This window comes from Lissotriton helveticus, chromosome 9, assembly GCF_964261635.1.
Source record: "Lissotriton helveticus chromosome 9, aLisHel1.1, whole genome shotgun sequence".
Classification (NCBI taxonomy): Eukaryota; Metazoa; Chordata; class Amphibia; order Caudata; family Salamandridae; genus Lissotriton; species Lissotriton helveticus.
Genome location: NC_136070.1, coordinates 92,195,945 through 92,216,331, shown reverse-complemented (window position 1 = coordinate 92,216,331; position 20,387 = coordinate 92,195,945). Strand labels below are relative to the sequence as shown.

The window sequence follows — 20,387 nt, the reverse complement described above, 5'->3', positions numbered from 1 at the left end:
GGCGTCGATGGGGGAGCAGTCGTCTTTGGTTTCGATGGTGCGTCGGCCATCTTAGTTGTTGTCGATACCGACAGTTTCGGTTTCGGTTTCGATTTAGGTAATGGTGGCTCCGCCGAAGTGTCCGTGGCCGGGCCGGAAGGCGGGGCCGTGGATATTGGTGTAGGGTCTAGGGTAAGGCCATGTGGCGATCCTTCGACCCGAGCCTTAGTAAAAGTACGAACGGGGTATAGCTCTTCCTCCGAGCTATCTTCCATGGCCCCGTAGGCCTCCTCGTTGTCTCCTACCTCCTCGACGATTTCCTCAACGTCTTGGCCCTCTGCGTCCGCTTCGTAGTCAGACTCGACGACCACCGAAGGAGGCGAAACTTGAAGATGGACCTGTTGCTCGTCCGCTTCTTCATTGACGAAGATGTCCACCGGTGCCGGAGCCGCTCGCCGGGCCTCTAGGCGCGCCGCGCGCCTAAGCCTGATGGTTTTCTTCGACCTAAACCTGGAACAGGCCATGCAGTTGGCCTCGTCGTGGTCCGGCGACAGGCATTTGTTGCAGACCGGGTGGACGTCGATGTGTGGGTATTTGGATCCACACACGGGACAGTGTTTGAATGGACTTCGTTCCATGCCGTCGAAGTCTTGCTGCGTCGACTGGGCCTCGATCCTAGAAGTATCACGACTCACGGGATATCCGACTGGAAAAGTTGGATTTAAGTGAGGCACCGAACGCGAACAATACCGACGGGTCAAAGAAGGCCTTTTTGCCTTGAAAAAGTACGTTTTTGTCGATTCCGAACCGGAGTTAACGAAACCACATCCGAACCCAATGGCGGAAAAAAACAATCTAAGGATGGAGTCGATGCCCATGCGCACTGTAGTCCAGGGGAGGAGCCACCTATCTCGTGATACTTCGAAGGCTCTTCCAGGACAACAAGGTGCAATCACCCGGACCCAACACTAGGCGGCGATCTATGCTATAGATATGAATTCAGCAGCCCACATGCCTCGAACCAGTCGATACAGGGAGCAGGATCAAATGGATAGCAGACCTTAGGCAGCTTTTAACTGATATTGGACTTAGAGAGGCTTGGGCTAGTCAGACCCCACCATCTAAACAGGATCTAAAGCGTGCCTATTGGGATTGGGTGCAGATCCAAGAGCGATCTAATCCCAAAACAGGGAAACTTACTGAGGTGTTCTTCGAGCATAAATCCATCTGCAAATTAGAACCCTAGCTTGATTTCATACAGGTTCCCAGGGACAGGGTCCTATATATGAAGATGAAACTAGGGACCCTCCCGCTTAATAATGTGACAGCATCTTGGAAGGGGCCCAATTCAACACCAGCGCCTTGTCCAGCCTGTGCCTATCCCACTGAGTCAATTGCCCATTTCTTCTTTGCATGCCCGGCCTACAGGATGGCTAGAGCCAAATGGCTCAAACCGGTCTGTAAAATGATAGGCCTAATGAACCATTGCGCTGCATTAAGTATTCTAAAGATGGATACTTCTTCCCTGACATTGATTTGTGGAGTAGCCAAATATGTGGGATGCTCATGGTTGATAAGAACAAAGATCAAGGAGAAAATCGCGACATGTTTTAACACCTGGGATGCGCATGGTTGACAGATAAGACAAGAGCGAAGCTCTAACAGAACAATGTTTAGTGCAATATCCTCTATGGTTGTAATCCCATGGGGCGTGGCTACGGCGCTGATGGGGGTGGCGGTGTGAGCAGATAGCTCCGCGCCCGGACCCCACTTTTATCCTGACTATTGCTCCTGTTTGCAGTTTGGAGTGGCAGCGCAAGTATAGGAATGCCGGGGGCACATCCAGGGCCCGACACCGTGGATCGCGAGGGCTCCGCTGTGGTGCCAGAGCCGATCGGACTATAGAGGAAGCGGCGAGCTGCCAGTAAAATGGCGGAGGCATTCAACATCCCGAATTGTGCTGGGGATGAGTGACCGCGGCTAGAAGCCCAGCGAACGGGGGCTACGACTTATTTTATTTATTTATTTATTTATTTATTTATTAATCTTATAGAGCGCGACAGCTACCCGTGAGGGTTTCCCGGCGCTAATTGACAGTGAACAGCATAATTGATCCTGAAGAAAAAAAATTATTGGGCAAAAAACCAGGTCTTTAAGGCTTTTCGAAAGCGGAGATGGCACTGATGGACACCGGGACCGACGAGCAGCTGGCGACATTGCAGCCGGGACCAGAGGACTGCTCCTGAAAGGCAGCCGAAACCGAACTTGCCCCGGGAGGTGCTGTCCGGCGAGATTGCTAAAGATGGCGGCCGGTGGACGGACTACCGGAACTGATCGGCTCCCAGGAACTGCAGCCGGGGGTTCTTAAGCCGGCTGGAAGTGCTGGAGGACGTCGGGCTGCGGGAGGGACCTAGCTGCAGAACGATTACAGTGCGGATCCCGGACCCGCTGAGGGAGTTGAGCGGCAGACGGGGCTGGAGCTGAGCACTGCTGCATGCTGGTTGATTGTACGGCCCGACGACCCAAAGCAGGACGGTGCGGGAGGAGATTACAGACGGACGTGCCGAAAACAGCTGACGGCGAATGGACCTGCCCCCCCGGTGCCCTTGGTGGGTGTGGGGCTGCGGATCTGCGCACGGAGAGGAGGAGGAGGGGGCCGGGCGGCCCTGTGGCACTGCACAGACAGCAGTGCAACTTTCTCGAAGCCGACGTGGGACGGCGGCAGCCCGCTGAGACAGTGCATGTTTGCCCGCATTATATATTTGAAAAGCATTGTGCAGTTGGGGCGAGATTGTGCATTGGGACAACGCACATCTCCCTGGTCTGATGGCGCACTGTGGCCCCACTACCTGCGCGACCCTGAGCACGGACCCGAGGTGACAGTTGGAGCTGATGAGGAAGGGCTCTGAACAAGGTCGAAAGGACAGGGTGCAAGGCAATCATTTCGATCCTTTAACAGGGGAATACAGAGGAGAAGTATATACGAGTGCCTGGGAGCCCCTTGACCCTGGAAGTGAGCAGCTGTGAGACGGCTGAGGCCGCCCAATATTGCGCATGAGGCTGCTGTAAGGCGGTAACCTGCTGGAGTACATGAGGCACAGTGCTCTGATGTTGGAGAGGACCGACCCACGCACATTATAGCCTGGCTGATCGCTGGGGGTGCATTCTTTGCGCACGCGGCCCCAACGCTGCAGGGCAGTAAGCACTACATAAGCCATAATGAAGCCGCAGCACAGGGCGTAGGACGCTGGGGAGCAGGGAGCCGCTAAAGAGGAGGGAGGTGAAGCAGAGGGCAAGGGATCAGAGCAAAGGCTGAATAAGCGCCTGGACAAGATCCTAGAGGCCATTACTGCGACAAAGGAATCCCTACATAATGATATTTCGCAGGTTGCACTTGGACTGGGCCTCGTGAAAGCGGACCACTCGAAGCTAGTGGAAAGGGTAAAAGACACCGAGTTGGTGGTTCAAGAGCTGAAGCCGGCGGTGGTGACAGTGGAGAGGAAGCTGGAAGATGCGTTGCAGCGCTTGGCAACCCTGGAAAAGAAGACCGAGGATGCTGAAAGCTGCAATAGACGTAACAACGTCAGGGTGGTGGGCTTGCCGGAAAAAGTGGAGGGGGTCGGGCATGGTAGCGTATATGGAGAACTGGTTTAGGACATAGGTTGCCCCGGAGGGCCTATCCGCCTTCTTCACGCTTGAATGGGCACACAGGGTACCGGCCAGGCCGCCACTGCCGGGCCGCCCACCCAGACCTGTGGTTGCTAGAGTCCTCCACCTCAGGGACAGGGATTTTCTGATCCAGAATGCACATACGAATTGACCCTTTGCAGTGGAGAACGGCACCGTTACAATCTTCCCGGACTATACGCAGGAAGTACAAAAGCGCAGGGCCAGCTATTTGGCCATCAAAAAAGAACTTCGTGATGAGGGGATTCAATACTCATTGTTATCTCCTGCTAAATTAAGAATCATTATGGATGGTTCGACCCACTTCTTCCTGACGCCAGAGGAAACCTGGTCGTGGCTGGAAACTTACAGGGCGGGCACGCACCGCAAGGGCAGGGAAGAACGAGGACGGCCAAGGCCACCGAGGACACGCAAATCGCAACGTCTCCAAAAGAAGAACCAGACTCTACAGGCCCTACTTCTCGCACAGTTGGCGGCTGGCATGCAAGGTGCTCTAGCGGCAACGGCAGCCATAACAGGGTCTCAGAGAGAAGACTCGAACAGAGGGTCGGACACCGACGAAGATAAAAGACAGTCAGGTATTGAACTTTCGGATGTCGACAGCACCATGAAGCCGGAGGCGACGCCTAGATCGGCGGACGACCTGTAGACGGATCCCCTCCTATGGACTGCTCTAGGAATGGATGCAACCTCGGGTAACTTTTCTGTTCAATGTGGCTGACGCTACTGCAATATGGGGTTGAGGGCGGGGAGTGCGGGCGGAACCCCCACCTGTCGGAGCTGAGCAGCACTCTGATTGCCCTTAAGGCAACCTGTGGTGACTACTACAGGATAGTATAGTGTGATAGTGTTTTGAGCTGTTTGGATGGGGACTGATAGATTACTATTGGGTCCTGTCCTGGGGGGGGGGGGCTGAGCGGGTTACTTGGGGTGTTGAGTTTTTGGGGTTTGGTACTGGTGTGGGCGCTGCTATTGTGATGGGGGCGGGAAAGCGAAATCACAATGATGGGGACATTACATGATTTGAAGTGTATCACTTGGAATGTGAGAGGCTTACATACTATGGCTAGAAGACACAAAGTGCATGCCTATTTATTGCGGAGGGGGGTGCACATAGCATTATTACAGGAAACGCATCTTACCAGGGCAGAAGGTCAGGCATTGCAGCGGAGGTGGAGGGGCCAGGTCTTCAATACAGCTTATTCTGCTTTTTCTAGGGGGGTGCTCGTTTGGGTTAGAGCAGGAGTCCCCTTTCAGGTCACTCGGCAGGTGCTGGATCAGGAGGGCCGGTATGTGGCTGTGGAAGGTAGACTGTACGGCAGGGACGTTGTGTTGTGCAGTGTCTATGCCCCAAATTCTGAGCAGATTAGTTTCCTAGCTAATTTATCGGGTGCGCTGGCCCCCCTTTTGGCAGGCCGAGCTATTGTAGGAGGGGATTTTAATGCTATCTCAGACGTGGACATGGATAGGTCGCATCCTCCTCTGGCGGCAACACCGGTTAGGAAATTGGCTAATGCTAGATCCGAATGGCAGGAACACTGGGGTCTCATCGATGTATGGCGTGCTCAACATCCCCGTGACAGGGACTATTCGTTCTTTTCATCTGTACATGACCTGCACGTACGTATTGATGCTATCCTATGCTCCCCCCTGATGGCTCCTATGGCGGCTCACACTGAGTACCTTACTAGAACTATCTCCGACCACAATCCGCTATTGATGTCACTTCACTGGCAGAGGGGGAGGACGGCGATCCAGACATGGCGCTTGCACCCTGAGACTCTGGAAGATCAGGTGTTTCGGACGGAAGTAGGTGAGGGTATTGACAACTACTTCCGGGAGAACTGGGGCACGGCAAGCTCTAGAGCATTAGAGTGGGATGCTTTTAAGGTGGTTATCAGAGGGTTATGCATCACTAAATATTCGGGGACTAGGAAGGCAGTGGTGGATGATGTGGCAGAGGCGGACAGGGCTCTGAGAGATCTGGAGCGGCGGAGACCGGAGATGCCGTCTCTGCAGGAACAGTTGCTGGAAGCCAAAGAGAAGGTGGCGGCCGAGACTGAACGGCTGCGATGCTTCGACCACAGAGGGTACCTGGCGAAGGTTCATGCGGAGGGGGATAAGGTTGAAACACTATTGGCCAGGTTGGCTGATCCGGAGCAGCGGAGTGGACCAGTCCTGCAGATAGCGCTAGATGCTGGCACTCTGACCCACTCGCAGGAAATGGTTCTATCTCGCTTTGCAACCTACTATGAAGCGCTGTACAGCAGTAGAAGAGAGGAGACTGAGGAGGACATAGTGGAGTTCCTAGAGGGAACCCCTTTGCCGCGGTTAGAAGAAGACGCTGAATTGTTGGGGCGGGATATAACATTGGCTGAAATACGAGGGGCAATTAAACACATGGCCCGGAACAAGACGCCGGGACCTGATGGGCTACCTATCGAATTCTACACTCAATACATTGATAGACTGGCTCCCGCCTTATTGGAGGTGTATCGGGAGGCAGAGTCGGAGGGTCGTCTGCCGGGTTCGATGCGTGAAGCCTTGATAATCCCTCTTCTGAAACCGGGTCGCTCGGAGATTGATGTGGCCTCATATCGGCCTTTATCCATGCTGTCGGTGGATTACAAAATCCTGAGTCGCATACTGGCAACCCGGTTATTGCCGCACATGACATCGTTGTTTCATATGGACCAGGCGGGCTTTATTCCCACGAGATACACGGCCACGAATATTCGCCGCTTTCTTAGAGTTATGGCGGAAAATCAGAATGATGAGAGCTCAGCAGCAGTGCTCTCTGTGGACATTGAGAAGGCGTTTGATAGTCTGGAATGGGCCTTCCTCTGCAGAGTACTGGACCGGTTTGGATTAGGTGATAGATTTGTGAAGTGGACAACGGTGTTGTACTCTTCAGCCGCGGCGAGGGTGCGGCTGGGTGAGGTGATTTCTGGCCAATACCCAATCATGAGAGGCACAAGACAGGGGTGCTCGTTGTCGCCGCTGTTTGCATTGGCGATCGAACCTTTGGCGGCACAGGCGAGGTTGGGACGGTTGTATGGGGGATTGGTGCACTGGGGAAACCCCCATTACATCTCTCTGTATGCGGATGATCTGCTCCTCTTTCTTCGGGAGGCCGATGTGGATCTACACGGGGCGATTAATATGTTGTTTAGTTTTGGGAGGGTCTCGGGTCTTCAGGTGAACTGGGCCAAGACGTGCCTCTTCCCGATGCGACGAAGTCTGCCTCCGCCTGCTGTGCTGGGCGACATCAGGTGGGAGCCGGCATGCATCACTTATTTAGGGGTTAGGATCTATCACACGGACCAAGATCTGCCTGAGGGTAACATTGGCCGGTGTGTTAGAGCTCTGATGAAATGTATGGAGTTCTGGGCGACACTTTCTCGGTCGGTCATGGGGAGAGTGGCATTGCTTAAAATGGTGGCACTCTCCAGGCTCTTATATTATTTCCGTACGCTGCCGATATGGCTCCCGCCGAGAATCTTTAAGTACCTGAGATCGCTGATGGTGGGCTTCATCTGGGGCAGCGGTAGACGACGTATAGCTCTGACGACGTTGATGAGGCCCAGATTGGATGGTGGCTTGGCAGCGCCGGATTTTGAACTCTATTACCTAGCAGCCCAATTACAGGTCTTAACGCAAAATATAGCCCGGGAATACCGAGGCCCGGAAAGTAGCTGGGGAAGTGGAATTCTACGACACATATTGGCCTATATAGTTCTGCAGCAAAAGCTTGACCTGCGGGACCTGACGGGGGAGGAACGGACCCTGCGGCTTTGCTGGAACAGGACACAGCGCAGAACAGGGACTCGTCACCCGTATGCACCGGAGATCCTGCTGGGCATGCTGACGGCGTTGCCGCATGGTGGGGATTGGACCCCGCTGGCGGGCTGGGGACAGATGGGTGTCCAGGTGGTGGGGGATCCGTTTGTGGATCAGGAGCTGGTGCCCTTCCCGGTGCTGCAGGAGATGTACGGGCTCCCGGAGGGAGACTGCCTGATACACGCTGCGGTCACTACCGCTATCCAAAAACACTGGAAGACCGGGAGGATGGAACCGGTGGTAACCCTTGCTTGCCAATATACTGTGATGGCGGCAGGTACGGTTAAGGCGGTGACATGCCTCCAGTCCAGACTGCTCCGGGAGGGCATGCGTCCATTAGATGCTCTTAAAGCAAAATGGGAAGAAAGCACAGATCGGCAAATACCGGATGCCACGTGGGAACAAATCCTTAAACGGGCATGGAAGAGCACCAGGAACGCTCGTCTCCAACTAATTCAATACTTTGTGTTACATAGGGCCTATTTAACTCCGGGGAAGATCCGTAAATACTTCCATGTCCAGGAGGCGGCGTGCCCAAGATGTCGGGAGGAGGATGTTGAGCTCGAACACATGCTAAGGCTCTGTCCGCGCATGGGGGGCTACTCGGAGGAAGTAGGGGTACTTTTAAACACGGTCACAGACAGACAATTGGACTATGGCATGGCCACCTGCTTCCTACACTGGTTTCCGCACACGGCCAAGACCAGGGTAACTAGCAAATGTATTGATTAAGGGCTTTTGCTAGCTAAACGCGAAATTACCTGGCATTGGAAAGTGACAGAGGGGCCGTCGTTTGGGAGGTGGAGGAGGGAATTCTGTAAGTGGGCAAGCTGCGAAAGCGTAGTGAGGCTTCGGCAAGCTACCCGCTCAGGTAATGATAAAGCGCTGGAGGTAGCTCGAGCTTGGGAGGTCCTGGTCCAGTCTTTGAAAGACCGACAATTGATTGAAGAAGAGGAGTGAGTTTCACGTCCATGTGATTATTACATATAGCAAGTAGATTTGCTACACCATTGGTCACCACCGTTGAGATAGGTTAAGCGACTATGTAAGCGCCCACACCACCATTTATGCAAGGGGGGAGGGACCTGAGAGGGAGGGGGGAGCTGCATACAGGACGGAGGAAATCCCTGCTATCGGCGATTGGCTATGTTGGCAAGTACATTTGCTGTTGAGTTGATTGTCGCTTTGTTGTGCTATGTTTTCTGGGGACAAAGGATGGGAAGCAGGATAAAGAAGCAGGGAAGTAAAGAAATAACAATGGGGATTAATCAGTATTAGCTCCAGGGGGTAGTTAACGTTTGGGTGTTGGGATATTGGGAGTTACAGAAAGCAGACGCACATATCCTTTGCTGGCCGGACATGATTGTGTTTATATGACTTATACATGCGCGTTGCATTTATGTTTTTGCCGCCCGACCCCCGGGTTGTGGGCTGAGTGGCTGTGTAATGCGAATTTTACTGTATCATTGATCACAAGTGATGCTTATATAATTGTTGACCGGCATAAGTGTGTAAAAGAATATCTGCAATAAAAATATATTTTCCAAAAAAAAAAAATCGTTGTAATCCGATATTATTGGCCTTGTGAAAATGGAGTTTCCTCTTTTTATCCCTCACTTACTTTTTTAACTGTATGGTTTTCAACGGTACGGAATTTAATGTATAGTATGATACATTATTATTTTGTTACATGTTTTTAGTACTCAAATTTTTATATGTACATGCTTTTATGATAAATTTGATCGAATAAAGCTTATACTACTACTACTATATATTTCAATCTTATATTTTTCAGTAAGGGACTACCTGGCTAAACTTGAGTAACTCAGATTACCGTGAACCATGAAGACCGAATGAAACAGGCAGCCAACCTAGCTATTAAGACTGTAGGGTGCTCCCACTTCATGCCCATGTAGGGTAAAACATGGACCTTAGAAAATGTTTTAAATGTTATCAGGCTCTCAAATTTATTTTTTCAGACGGTACGAAATGATGCCTCTTTTACAGTGCTGCCCTTATGCAACTCACCTGGTAGTTTGTAAGATTATATAATTTGAAGGCTACCTTCTAATGATTTTTCTCTAGAAGAGGTTGAACTCTAATATGTAAAGAGGGATGCCTTCCTGTTTGCGGTGTTTGATTAGGGCTTGAGTCACAGTAAACACACTGTGAACCTCACTTAAAACAGGCAACCTACGGACTATATTGTAAAACACTGTCAAACACACTACTTAGAGGTCGAGGAGCCCTCTAAATCCAGCAGAAACTAGATAACACATGTTCACACGAAAACTTATACATTTCCAACTTACCAGAACCTGCTCCAAGAAATGCTTGTTGCTGCTAAGACAGTAAAAATAAGCTGGTTTCCAGGATGGCATCTGTCTGTGGTCAGAAAACAAGGCCAGAATTGCTCTCTCGGTATCCGACTGTTCAGAAGAAACTAAAATAGATAATAATTTACTTGTTACAGCATGTAAAATGAGGGTAAGGTACCATTACACAATAGGGCTTTCCAAATAAATACTTATGCCAGTAACCCTATTCCAGAGTACACACACTCACTGTGAGGGGGATTAGTCCCAGTTCTTGAGTCTGTACTTATTGAACGAAAAGGGAAAATAACTCCCACAGCTACAGCCAAGAGGATGAAGGTATCTGCCATTTTAAACAAAATCAAGATATTATTTAGATTGCCAAAATGCATGCAGAAATGGAAGCCATGTTTGCCAATAAAAGTAGAGAATAGAAACAATTTGAAAAGTCAAACCAAATGTAATCTAGCACTCTGAAGTTTGCTTTTACAACTGGGTTATAAAATGGAAATGTGATTTCAAAAGTATGCTTTGTACTAAGCACAGCCCATGGTGTATAATGAAAATTAACAGCGCTTACAGTGCAAGGGAGCAATCTAGGGCAAAGTAATATTTCAGGTTCAAAGGGGTGCTGAAAAAAGCCTTATCAGTTTGGTGACTGACAGGAAAGGACAAAAGACATATGTGTGACTAAAGAGAGGCAGCGACCATCTGTAATTGCTTTTCACCTCAATCACATAATGACTTAACAGAAATGAAGAAAAACAAAATATTGTGAATACCTGTGAATGGATAAAAGGGCCGTCACAGATTGCTTGGAAGGACGTGCATTCAGATGACATTGTAAATGTGAAGAGTGAAAAATATAAATAGGATGATCCTAATTGTCAAATAGTATAAATGACAATGACAGCACAAAAATATCAAACACTGGTGCTGCGCAACCTACATATAAAGGTCCAGATAATGCTTAAAACGTTTTGTTTTATACTACATACGTTGACTAAATGAAGTGGATACATATTCATTTTACTAAACATATCATGGTAAAACTAATATTTAAGCAGGCTGGATGTGCATTGAGAAAACACATTAGCCAGTGGGACTGTGTGACACCATACCAAAATAACAAACAATGGCAAAGCCAACTGGTCCGGCATTTCCCGCCATTTTCTGGCTTTGGCAATGCTTGTTTGTCACAACTTTTGCAAAACGTTATTGTTCTGGAAGCTGCCAAGCACTCATCAATCTTAAACACATTAAAAAAAACATTGACTAAAACAATAATTATTGGCAAAGCCAATATGTCTCGACTTTGGGACCGGTTAGGCTTGCCAATGCTGTACAAGATCAGCAAGATACGCACCTAACCCAACGCAAAAGCTCTGTGATAAATGGATCACGGAACTGGGAGACCTTGACAATTCAGACTGGCAGGACGCCTTAGCCTCACCCAGGGAAGTGGCAATCCCGTCTAGACTTTGCCCGATACAACTTAAGATCTTACATAGAGTATACTATACAAGGACCGACACTCCACAAAATAGGGAGAACGGACACTCCACTTTGTCTGAGGGTGTGTGGGGCGCTCAGCACTTTTTTCCACACTATCTGGGAATGCCCTGCAAAAGTGGAATATTGGAAATTGGTAATGGAAAAAAAAATTCTGTGGCAACCCAGTCCCGTCTGACTGCCTTCTAAACATATGGGAGCCCACAGACCTCAACACCACAGACATGGGCAACCTTAGGAATGATGGCAAAAAAGAATATCGCTACACAGATGGCGGAAGTTTACAATACACAGGTGGTTGTATCAAACACTCTAAATATAAGTAGCAGTGCCTGAATGTTTGTATCATTTATTCTGAGGCTGTTCAATTTTGAAAAAATAAAAATATTTAAAAAAAAAAAAAGATCAGCAAGATACTGTACAGCATGGCCAAAAGTAAAACAAGCATTTACAATGCAACGGTTTCGCCTTTGGAAAAGTTAGAGCTATTGGCATTGTAAATGACAACATTTTTATTTATGTGTTGGCTTTGAAAACATAAATAAATGGCATTGTCATTTACAAAGCCAATAGCCTAATCTCTCGCAAATGCGACACCTATTGCATTTGCACCCAATCACACACACACAAAATTGGGTCACAAGCAGGCAACAGAGCCACACACAAAACCGGGTCACAAGCAGGCAACAGTGGCAAGGACCAACCTCCTTTAAGCTTAGGATGTCAAGATGAAATAGGAAGGTCTTATATACCTTCTGGTAGTGCCGGGCACTTAATAAATACTGGAAAGGCACACAAGCGATTAGTATTCCCTATGGATGTCCATATGGTCCTTAATATTATATTCATACATTAAATACAAAAAATGTGTAAATACACGAAAATATAAAATCATTACCTGCAAGTAAACAGAGATCAAAGTGGGATATGGCATGTATAACTCCTTATCACCACATCAGTCAGGTTCTTCCCGTCTTATAGGTATTTACTGGTAAGAGGAAGAGTACAAAATCAGACCAGTACCAAAAGCAAAATGCTATCTAAGATGGATAGAATCACACCCAGTGAGGTCTACTGTTATGTAAACATCCTTTATAACCCAAGTAAACAGTGGGCTGATATTAATCTAATCTGCTGGGAGAAATTGCGGGACAACTAGTTCTGTGGAAAAGTGCTCTTTCAAAGGTAATCAAAGCCGAAATACGATATAAAACGAAAGGGGCACCATAATGTGCGCCAGGACCACGAGTGTCACAATATAAACCCACCCACATAAGGTGTATGCAACTTTATACCGGACAGACAGATGGACTGCTACCAGGAGCAGACAGTTTTCTGTGGGATAGACGTTTGAGACTACAGGCATGGTTAGGTGGGCAGAGGGGTGCTCCGGACAGCAGGCACCTTTATAGGGGGTATCCGCCAGCAGGCGGGGGGGCTGGAGACTTCACAAGGGGCAATAGAGGGATGCTGCCAAGAGCAGGCAGGCTCCCGTGGAGAAGAGGGGTGGTACTACCGGCAGCTTTAGGGGGCAGAGCGGTGGTCGCGGCAGCAGGCAGCTGGACAGAAGGTGATCCCAGCAGCAGGCGGGTTTACAAGGGACAAAGGGGCACGGGTGCCGCTGATCCCGTGCATGAGAGGGAGGGTGTGAAACCACGAGACCAACACACATTGCACAGCGTGACCAGTGAGTCGACGGGCTGCAGCCGCCCTCCCCACAGACCCGCACACCAGCCCCCGGCTGACACCACACGGGCGAGAAGCACGAATAATACAAAAATAAAAGGCCCCTACCCTCCGGTGCCCCGGCCGTCCTTCGTCTCCCCCGCTGCCTCCTCCGCCTCCCGCTCGGATCCAGATGCAGTTTTGTTCTTCACTTGTGCGGGCTATGAGAGGAATGCGGGCCCTGGACCGCCTCCGCCTTTTCTCCTCCCCCCGAGGACAGGCCGGGATCCCGCGGTCGCACAGGCAGCGCGGGGAGGAGCCGGCAAACTTCTCCGGGTCCTTCCGTGCCCGAGAGGCGGCCGAGGCTCACAGTGCCCCACAGTGCTGTCAGTGCCGCTTTGACAAGCAAGTTACCCAGCTTGGAAAAAGGGAAAAATAGAAAAATAAAAAGCAGCACAGTAATTGGGAAGCTAATGTTTGTGGTACACCTCGGAGCTTGAAATTAACTTCTTGGAAGACCCAAATGCACAAAACGGGTCAACTAGGCTTATCCACAAATGTCACATCGGATGGCAAAATCGTGCACATGAGAATACCGCCTATGTATATAAAAGTTACCAAGCGGTATAGAAATACGGAAGGCATCAGTGCCCCCGCGCCTAGTATCTGCCATAATCTGAGGAGATAAAACGGGCAGCAAAGACAGTCGTCTTACCTTAGTTCTACGCGGCCGCGTCCGTACAAGCGGTAATTCGAAGAAACCGCCATTGCCGCTCCACACGTAAAAATACACCCACAGCGCTCACGTTGCGATGCTCAAACATATACGACAATATCCTCCCCACTACCGGCGCCATATTAAAATGTGCAAAAAGAATGATACATTTCTGAATCTCAAGTAGTAATTCACAAAACGACTAATGTTGTCTGAAGCATACAGGCATAAAATGCTGGCGCTATTCCGATATACACCGTCCCCGATGGAAAAATAAATAAAATATATTAAAAAAACAGACATAGATCGGGAATCTCCACAGTGCAACAGGGTGCACTATTTCCGAAAGAACAAGTTAATTTCTCCAGAATAAATGGCGCACCATAGCCAAAGGAAGCGTGATATCCACACAGCGCATCCCGGCTGGCGGTGGGAAAAAGATAGTCAATTAAGTAGCCAATAAAACAAGGTCATTTTGGGATTCGGGGGTGTTTTTCGTGCTCTCCCCTTCCCATTGGCTGGAAGGTAAAATTCCAGCCAATGGGAAGAGGAGAGGGCGGGACTTAAAAAAAAAAAAACAGAAACACCCCCGAATCGCGTCGTGACTGGGAAACAGTGATTGACAACCAATCTCTTCCAATGGCTAGCCTCCATTTATGGAGCTAGCCAATGGAAGAAGGGGCGGGTTCAAGTCCCCAATACTGGGATAACATTAAATTTCGCCTGCGCGAACGCAGCTGCGTAGCGAACGCCAGGCGAAACCTAAAAAGGTTAATGCACGTCTACAACATGATCGGGGAGCCATTTTTATTATCAGTAAGTTAAAAACAGTGAAAACGGTAGCGCAAAAGTACCATTTTCTTGTGAGCAGAGGGGGTGGCAGCTGATTGCTACCTGATCCTTCCCCTCCCTGTCAAAATATATGACTATTATTATCTCAAAAAAACATCAAATTCAATCCCAACATTACTACAGACAATAGACGAGTATGTCAGAGTTGGAGATTACTATCTTAACCCCTTGTGTGCTCAGCTCGTCATGAGGGACGGTTGAGCTGCCCTCATGACGAGCTGAGCTCGTCACAGCCGTTGGAACGTTTGCACGCGGGGATAATTACCCCGCTGTGCTGAACGTTCGAAAAACGGGTGTGGTGTGATGAGCTCAGCTCGTCACGAGGGCAGCTCCGCTGTGCCTCATGACGAGCCGAGTTTGTCAACAGCACAGCGGCGCCGCGCGAGGCCCCCCTCCTCCCTGCACAGGGGGGGGCTAAACACCCCGCAGCCAAGGGGTTAATAAGGATAAGTCGGAAATAATAGGTCTGAATAACCTTTGTTTCAGCGACCTCTTCAAAAACACTGCCCTATCCTGGCAACTTAAGTTTATTAAGTATTTGGGTCTTGAGTTTAGCTCAGATTTACTAGACTCACAACAACATAAAGAAGCCCTAACTCTGAGGAAAATAGAATCCCTATTAGAGGTTGGAACCCTAAATTCCACACATGGTGGGGTCGTTTAGAGACCATCAAAGTGATGGTTACCCCTATAATTAACTAGCTCACTAACATGTTGCCTCTAGTTATATCTGAAGACTTTCAACAGAAACTCGATAGACAACTAAACAAGTTCATTTGGCAAAACTCTGTCTACCTGTTCATCTCAAGGGTGTTAACTCCATCAAGCTTTAAAACCGCCTTTCTTGCATGACAGGGCTCACTCTGGTTTTCCAAACGTCAGATTACATCTCCACTTGGTTACTAATTGAAAGAGAAATTTTAGGCGACCTCCACCCCATAACCCTGTCAAATCCCCCTTTATCTGGCGGTTTCTACACAGTACCATCTTACACAATTTAAATATTTGCACTGCGCATATTATACCCAAACCAGACTTTGGGCAATGGGCGCTATCCAATCCCCTACATGCCTGAGATGTGAAAGGGAGGATGGGACTTTTTTCCATACAGGCTGGGGCGACTCCGCGCTGCAACTCTTTTGGCGTAGGGTATCCTCGTGCCTTAGTACGGTATTATCATGGTAACTCCCACATGATCCACGACTCTCTTTTGCATAGCACAGATGGGATTGGGGCAATAAATATAAGCAGCATCTACTTTTTTTAGCCCTCACTATCGCCAAACGCGATATAGCACAGCTATGGCAAGGAACCTCCCCCCGACTCTGCGCAAGTGGAAGACAGAGCTAGACAGATGTATGGGTGTGGAAATTGCAGTGTTTCTGGCATGTGGCTGCCCTAAGAAGCCCCGTAAAATCTTTACCCGTATGTATGTCTACCTGCGACCATACCCTGGTTTTGTCTACTTGAATCTGGATCGGTCTGCATACTGTTTTTGATGGCTTCCCTGCATGTTCGCAAATTTTGCAAGTATTGTGAAATGATGGTATTCCTGTCAATATATGCTTTCTTACAGGTTCATGTAGGGCCTCCACCCAAATATTACCAGAAGTACCAAATAAAACCGGTTTAAAAAAAAAATCCCCCTTCATCCGAGAAATATATCTTTAGCAATTCCAAAAGAGCCCTGTTTAAGGTTGACAGGCTCTGATCACACAATATTACATGATTTCTCTTTGGAATAATCCCAAAATCAAAATTCATGGGGAACCAGTATTCTGGACTCATTAGGCCTAACAGGGCATTCAATTTTGGAAACCCCAAAGACAACTCTCTCATTCAGCGAACTACGACTTCAATTCAACGTACTAGATCTAGACCTTTACGACTTTCTTAAACTTTAAGCCGGCTTATCCAAAATGAAGCCCCCACATAGAGATTCCTCCCTCCCCGAAACCATACCGATCTTCAATAAGTCTGGCCACCATCTTTCAAGTTCTATCACCTCTTAAAATTAAAATCTACTAACTTGGTCTCAAAACCTCAAACAAAATGGGTCCCTTCAGAGGCAGTCTCCTCAGACTCTTGGCATCTAATCTGGAAATCAGTTGTCTCCCACAAAATCTCTCCCTCTATCTCCTAGAAGAAATTCTGGCTTCTTCACAGGACCTTCTGGACTCTGGCCCGACTCCATAAATTGTCCATCAGGGAGAGCTCATCATGCTGGAACTGCAACAATTAGAAAGGAGACCTCCCCACCTACTCTTCTATTGCAGTGCGGTCGCCCCATTTTGGGATTCTATATTACATTTTATACACACTCTGTGTGGCGCTCAGCTAGAAAGAAATCTCCTCTCCTTAATTCAAGGATTCCTAGGGCTGTAAGCCACAATAGGTCTTTTGCAACCAGAGAGCTTGTGTAGTCTAGTAGGCTTAACCTATAAAGTTTTTTGAGTCTCAAAAAGTAACGTTGTTATAGTAGTCCCTAGCACTTAAAGGAACAATCTGATGTGTGAAAGAGCAGAATGGCATCAGTCACAGTGAGGTTAACCAGTCTTTGGAGTGGGCTGACCCATTGCCCCACGTTGTAGTGGGTGATAGAAAGAAATGTGAATGATACAATAACAGATAAAGGGATGAAGAAGGCTGGCTGGGAGACTCTATATGTAAGTATATTGTACATCTAATTTAGTAAAAGGTAAAGTCTAATGTCAAATATACCAAACATTGGCAAAGCCAATAGCTTACGCCTATGCAAGAGCTATTGGCTTTGCCAATGTGTTTTTGCCACGTTGTACACAAGCATGGCTGATGTTTAGCATGCCTAAAGGTTAGTGGTGTAGAGGAGAGGGGCACAGAGGAGACTGGCACAGAGTGGAGTGGCTTAGAGTGGATTAAAGTGGCAATGAGTGGAGCAGAGTGTCGTGGAAAAGAGTGGCGGGAGTAGATTGGAATAAAGTGGCATAGAATATATTAGAGTCTTATAGTGTAGTGGCATGGCCTAGAGTGGAGTGGTGTAGAATGGAGTGGCTTATAGTGGCGCAAAGTAGAGTGTCATAGAGTGCAGTGGCATAGAGTGGTGTGGCATAAGGTGGAAGTGGCCACTTCCAATTCAGAGTGATGCCCTTCGGGCTCAAGAATGCTCCGGCCACTTTCCAGCGGTTGGTGAACCAGGTGCTGTCTGGTCTGGAGTCCTTCTTAGCGGCGTACCTGGACAACATAGCTGTCTTCAGTAGCACCTGGGAGGACCATCTGCAGCATCTCCAGGAGGTGCTGCAGGCTCTGCAACGCGCTGGCATCACCATCAAGGCTAGCAAGTGCCAGATTGGACAGGGATCCATCGTTTACCTGGGACATCTGGTGGGCGGGGGTAAGGTGCAACTCCTCCAGGCCAAAATTGAGACCATCATGGCCTGGGAGCCCCCCAAAACCCAAACTGAGGTCCGAGCTTTTCTTGGCCTCACTGGATACTACCGCAGATTTGTCAAGGGGTATGGTACCATCGTAGCCCCCCTGACGGAGCTGACGTCCAAGAAGCAGCCACGCAAAGTGATCTGGAGGGCTGCTTGCCAAGAGGCATTCGAGACACTGAAGCGCGCGATGTGCACAGCTCCGGTGCTTGCAACACCTGACTTCACAAAGGAGTTCATTGTGCAGACGGACGCCTCTGAGCACGGCGTAGGCGCTGTGCTCTCGCAACTCAACAACGACGGCCAAGAACAACCTGTGGCCTTTATCTCCAGGAGACTCCTCCCTCGGGAACAACGATGGAGCTCGAGCGAGTAGCCTTCGCTGTGGTCTGGGCCTTGAAGAAGTTGAGGTCATACCTTTTTGGCTCTCACTTCCTGATTCAAACCGACCCCTTCGCTGGCTCATGCAGATGAGGCGAAAATCCCAAGTTGCTAAGGTGGTCCATTTCCCTACAGGGGATGGACTTTAGGGTGGAACATCGGCCCGGAGTTGACCACGCCAATGCTGACGGTCTCTCCCGGTTTTTCCGCCTTAGTGACGAGAACTCCCTAGAGGTTGGGTAGCTCTCCCCTCTTTCGGCTGGGGGACGACGCATGTTAGACCTGTCAGCCCTAGGGTGGTCTTTCCCTATTTTTTCACCCTTGCCTCATTTTCCCCACCTTCTTTTTTGTTGGCCTTAGGTCTCCGCGCACCTTCCAATTGCTAACCAATGCTAAGGTGCAGGTGCTCTACTTCAAACATGGCTGCCATAGGCCCCTGCTACTGCAGCGTGGTCTTTTTGTGTAGCACCCTAGTTGCCAGGAGCTGGCTGAAACCCTTAAACATTGTTGCTATTCCAGCCTGCCTTGCCTGCCCATAGTTAGAGTAGGGAAGTTCCTGGAACCTTCTAGAATAGGGGCGGGGTCTGTTTTGCCGCCTCAGAGAGTGGTCACCTCACCTGGGCATATATAAAGAAAAGGAGGGAAAGTTTTCAGTCAGTTGGGGCATCACTGACCTGGGGGACCCTACGCCGGAGACTTAGGCGGTAGGGCCTAGTCAGAAACCTATACCACTGGGGGTGACAGGGTTTAGGCGCTGCCCACCAAGCTGTGTGAGAAACACTGAACTACCCACTGATCTGGCCCGGCGGGAGGGGAACCCAGGGACCACCTGCAGTGACCTGGACCTGCTGAGGAATCCTATCAGCAGCCTTCAACTCAACCCGCCTCCGCCCCCTCAAGGAACCAAGAATCTGTTATCTACCAAGGGCGCAGGAACCACCAAGCGCCAAGAAGAAACCTAACTGCCTACAGGTTTATAATGACAGGGTTGCTTTACCTAATGTGATGTTGCCTGACCTCTAATGTCAGGGGTATACCTGAGTGTTGAAATGTTTATTCTTGCCTAATGAAATGTTTATTGATGAGTAATAACACGTTTATCCTTTTTAGGCAATGGTTATGGTGACATGCTTTATTGATTAACCTGCTCCCTTTGCTCCCCTGATTGAATGTTTTAATGTACTATTGCTACTGTGATTATTGATCTGCCCTACATGATTTACCAGCCGTGATTTTGATTCTAGATAAAAGAGTAGTGTTTTAATCAACCTCACTGGTGTGGTCTCAGTCATTGTGTGAGTTTCATTGTCTCGGTGGATGTGTGTGCTGTGTGGTCACTTTACACCTAAGCTTTCGGGTGCCTACCTGCTCGGGCCAAGCGACCCCCCGGGGAACTGGTGAACCCAGTTCCTACACCAATTATAAAGACAAAATGCTATTCACAAATCATATTTAGATGTTAATTTGATTTCCTTTGCTGTTATAATATTGTTCGATTTACAGCTTTTTTGTTCATAAATTAAATAAAAGTGCATATAGGCTTTCTTTAGGATGCAGAGGAAACAAGCATTTGCAATGCAATAGGTCTCGCATTAATTAAGTTTGAGCTATTGGCATTGCTAAATATTGCAACACCAATTACAACAAAAGTCTATAAATTGTAGGCCCAAAAAAGTGTATTTATTTTGTAGCAATGGTGTCATGCTCCGCTTTAGATGAATATGTTTAAAAGTAAAGTGCGCCATACTGTGATTGCTACAATAGTTAATTGTGGAAGCGTTAACAATTGATGTGTGCACTGATGGCTGGTGGTGTGTGTGCCTGTAGAAATTGTGCACTGATGCCTGGTGGAAGCGTGCGCCTGGTGGAAGCGTGCACTGCCGGCTGGTGCTGTGTGTGCCTGGTGAAAGCGTGCACTGCAGGCTGGTGCTGTGTGTGCCTGGTGAAAGCGTGCACTGCTTGCTGGTGCTGTGTGTGCCTGGTGAAAGCGTGCACTGCTGGTGCTGTGTGTGCCTGGTGAAAGCGTGCACT

General features: G+C 48.9%; 1 protein-coding gene across 2 annotated transcripts in view; it reads right to left on the bottom strand.

The window, feature by feature from the left end:
- Positions 1 to 20,387, bottom strand: part of ZFYVE26 (zinc finger FYVE-type containing 26) — a 657,581-nt gene that overhangs the window by 600,030 nt on the left and 37,164 nt on the right. For both annotated transcript variants that reach the window (XM_078659543.1, XM_078659544.1), the window contains exon 4: positions 9,819 to 9,949. In XM_078659543.1, the coding sequence (XP_078515669.1) occupies positions 9,819 to 9,949 (131 nt within the window). The remainder of the gene's footprint in view (positions 1 to 9,818; positions 9,950 to 20,387) is intronic.